Source organism: Egretta garzetta, unplaced genomic scaffold (assembly GCF_000687185.1).
Source record: "Egretta garzetta isolate BGI_Z169 unplaced genomic scaffold, ASM68718v1 scaffold513, whole genome shotgun sequence".
In the NCBI taxonomy this organism is placed as follows: Eukaryota; Metazoa; Chordata; class Aves; order Pelecaniformes; family Ardeidae; genus Egretta; species Egretta garzetta.
The window spans coordinates 3521-5806 of record NW_009259116.1 but is presented as its reverse complement, the minus strand read 5'-3'; the positions used below and the strand labels follow the sequence as shown (position 1 = coordinate 5806).

Genomic DNA, 2286 nt, shown 5'->3' with positions numbered 1-2286 from the left:
GGCAGAGGCGGTGCTGAGGGCCAGGGTTTGGGGGTGGGATGGCAGGGGTAGGGGAAGGGTTGGGCTGGGGGAGCTTAAGGGGCTTTGCCAACCCAAACCATTCTGGGATTCTATGACTTTCTCCATACAGGCAGTATTTAGTATCTCACAGCACCACAAAACAACACGACTATCGGCTCTTGTTGAACGGCGAGATGCCTGCGCTGGGCAGGGCTCCTTGTTTGGACAGGAGTGTCCAGGACACAGACCTGTTTCTGCAGAGCACGTGACTGTAATGAAGATTATCTCCAGCTTCTTTGTGCCACCCAGAAGCTTTATGCGGTGGCTGTTTGGCTGCGCTGGAGAGCAGCTCGGACCTGCAGTCTAACCTCCAATTGCAAAAGCATCTTTGGTGATAAAGCCTCCTTAATCATCTCAGGAAGTGGCTTTATGAAGCTCTAACAGATGCTGTTCAGTAGTGCTTAGAGAAGGTGTAAGATGAAAAACTTGAGACTGATGGTTGGTATTTTCCCAACATGCTTGAATCCAGCTTTTTCCAACACAAAGTTAAAAAAAGAAATCAAAAAAAGAATAAAAGAGAAATCACGAGATGCACAGTCCAGGTACCCCAAGATGTGGGAGGGAGAGTTTGCTGTGCAGAGCCTCATGCTTCCCCTCTACTGACCTGCAGCCTTCACACAGAGCCAGCCAAGTCTCTCCAGCGGCTCCTCAGCAGGACGTGGGAGAGATTTATTTTAAGTTGTGGTTTCCATCCTCTGGCTCTGCTGTGGATTCACCTTCCAATCTCTGCGTAGATAAGTTCATCAGTGAGCTGGAACCTGCTGCTGGTGAAGAGGACACAGCTGTGGCTTCCGCTGTGCCGCCTCTGAGGCTCACGTTGCCTCACTGAACCTGTTTGTAATTCTTTCTGTCCTGTTAAACTGACATTACTTTTGCTCTTCTCTTCCCCCCTTTCCCAGGCTTCACCCCAAGAACTGTCTGGGAGTGCGGCAGTTTGCAGAGACGATGATGTGTGCGGTGCTCTACGACGCTGCCAACAGCTTCATTCATCAGCACTTTGTGGAGGTATCCATGTCTGAAGAGTTCCTGGCGCTGCCATTCGAAGACGTCCTGGAGCTCGTTTCTAGGGATGAGCTCAATGTGAAGTCTGAAGAGCAGGTGTGTGCCTGGTGTAGCCCTTTGGAGGGTTTTTCGTTGCTTGGGTTGGGCGTGGAATGGGGTATAACCCTATTCCTGGTCTGAATGAAGCCAAGATGTCCTGGCAGAGCAAGGACACTGAGAGGTTCTAGGCCTAAGACAACTCCCTAAGCCCCACTTCTTGTCTGTGCTGCCAATGTCACCTTGCTTTGAGAAATGCTTGGTAGGGTTTCTCAGGCCGCAAATTTTGCAATGCATGGTTTTGAGGTGTTTCGATTTATCAGTGGAAGCTAATGGGTGCTGAGGAACTTCAGCCATGCCCCTTGCTGGAGATAAGTTGCTGGTCCTGGTGAAGAGAGGTTGAGGGTGTGGGCAGAAGCAGGGAGGGGAGCCCCTGCTCACACACCTCGTGTTCAAGTCCAGAAGAGTGCTTTTGAGGTGTAAAGAATTTCACTGCGAGTGCTGCAGCATTTTATAACGAAAGTTACGCTGAATTTTCTGTCAAAAGGCTCCTCTAGGCTGTCTTGTTCCTAGAAAATAAACAGAAAGCGGGGCTGGGCAACCTTAGGACATTTCAACAGCCTTGAGAATCTCTTGGTGCTGGGCTGACAGTCTGCAGGAGAAACAGAACCTGTCCTCGAGCCAGGAAATCTGTCCTGCTCTTTCCGAGGAGGTTACGAAGGAGGTGACAAACGAAAAGCAGGCCTACAGCTATCTCCATGTAGGGTAAGAGAGCGCTTCGTTAATCAGGCTGTCTGAAACGCCCCTGAAAGGGGAAGGGAGGGAAACCCACTTCACATTCCAGCCACGTTGCTATAGCATACCACAAATTTGTCTCTTGCTGGTTTGGTTTTTTTCCAAGTGGATCCTTTGTGGTGCAGGTAGGAGTCCAAAGAGTCTGTCACGGGCAATGTTTCCTCATGTCCTGATAGCTGCCAGCCCTCTCTTCAGAAATGGCAGTTTTTTTAGTGCAGTGCAGCCTATCTGCTGCTCATAAAGCACCTGGTAGAGTGGAAGGAAGTTTGAGTTTGGGTTTTGTTTGGGGTTTTTTTTTTTTAAGCTCACCATGGTGCTGTTGAAGAAGTACTTTCGCACTGAAAGCCTCAGGAGGGGCAATGTGAGAGACTCTGGATCTCCACCATAAAAGAA

The 2286-nt window shown here is 49.7% G+C and overlaps 1 protein-coding gene across 1 annotated transcript in view; it reads left to right on the top strand.

The window, feature by feature from the left end:
- The window catches only part of LOC104123258 (kelch-like protein 18), a 9261-nt gene that overhangs the window by 3674 nt on the left and 3301 nt on the right, over positions 1 to 2286 (top strand). Inside the window, exon 4 of the mRNA XM_009635493.2 lies at positions 960 to 1158. Within this exon, the coding sequence (XP_009633788.2) occupies positions 960 to 1158 (199 nt within the window). The remainder of the gene's footprint in view (positions 1 to 959; positions 1159 to 2286) is intronic.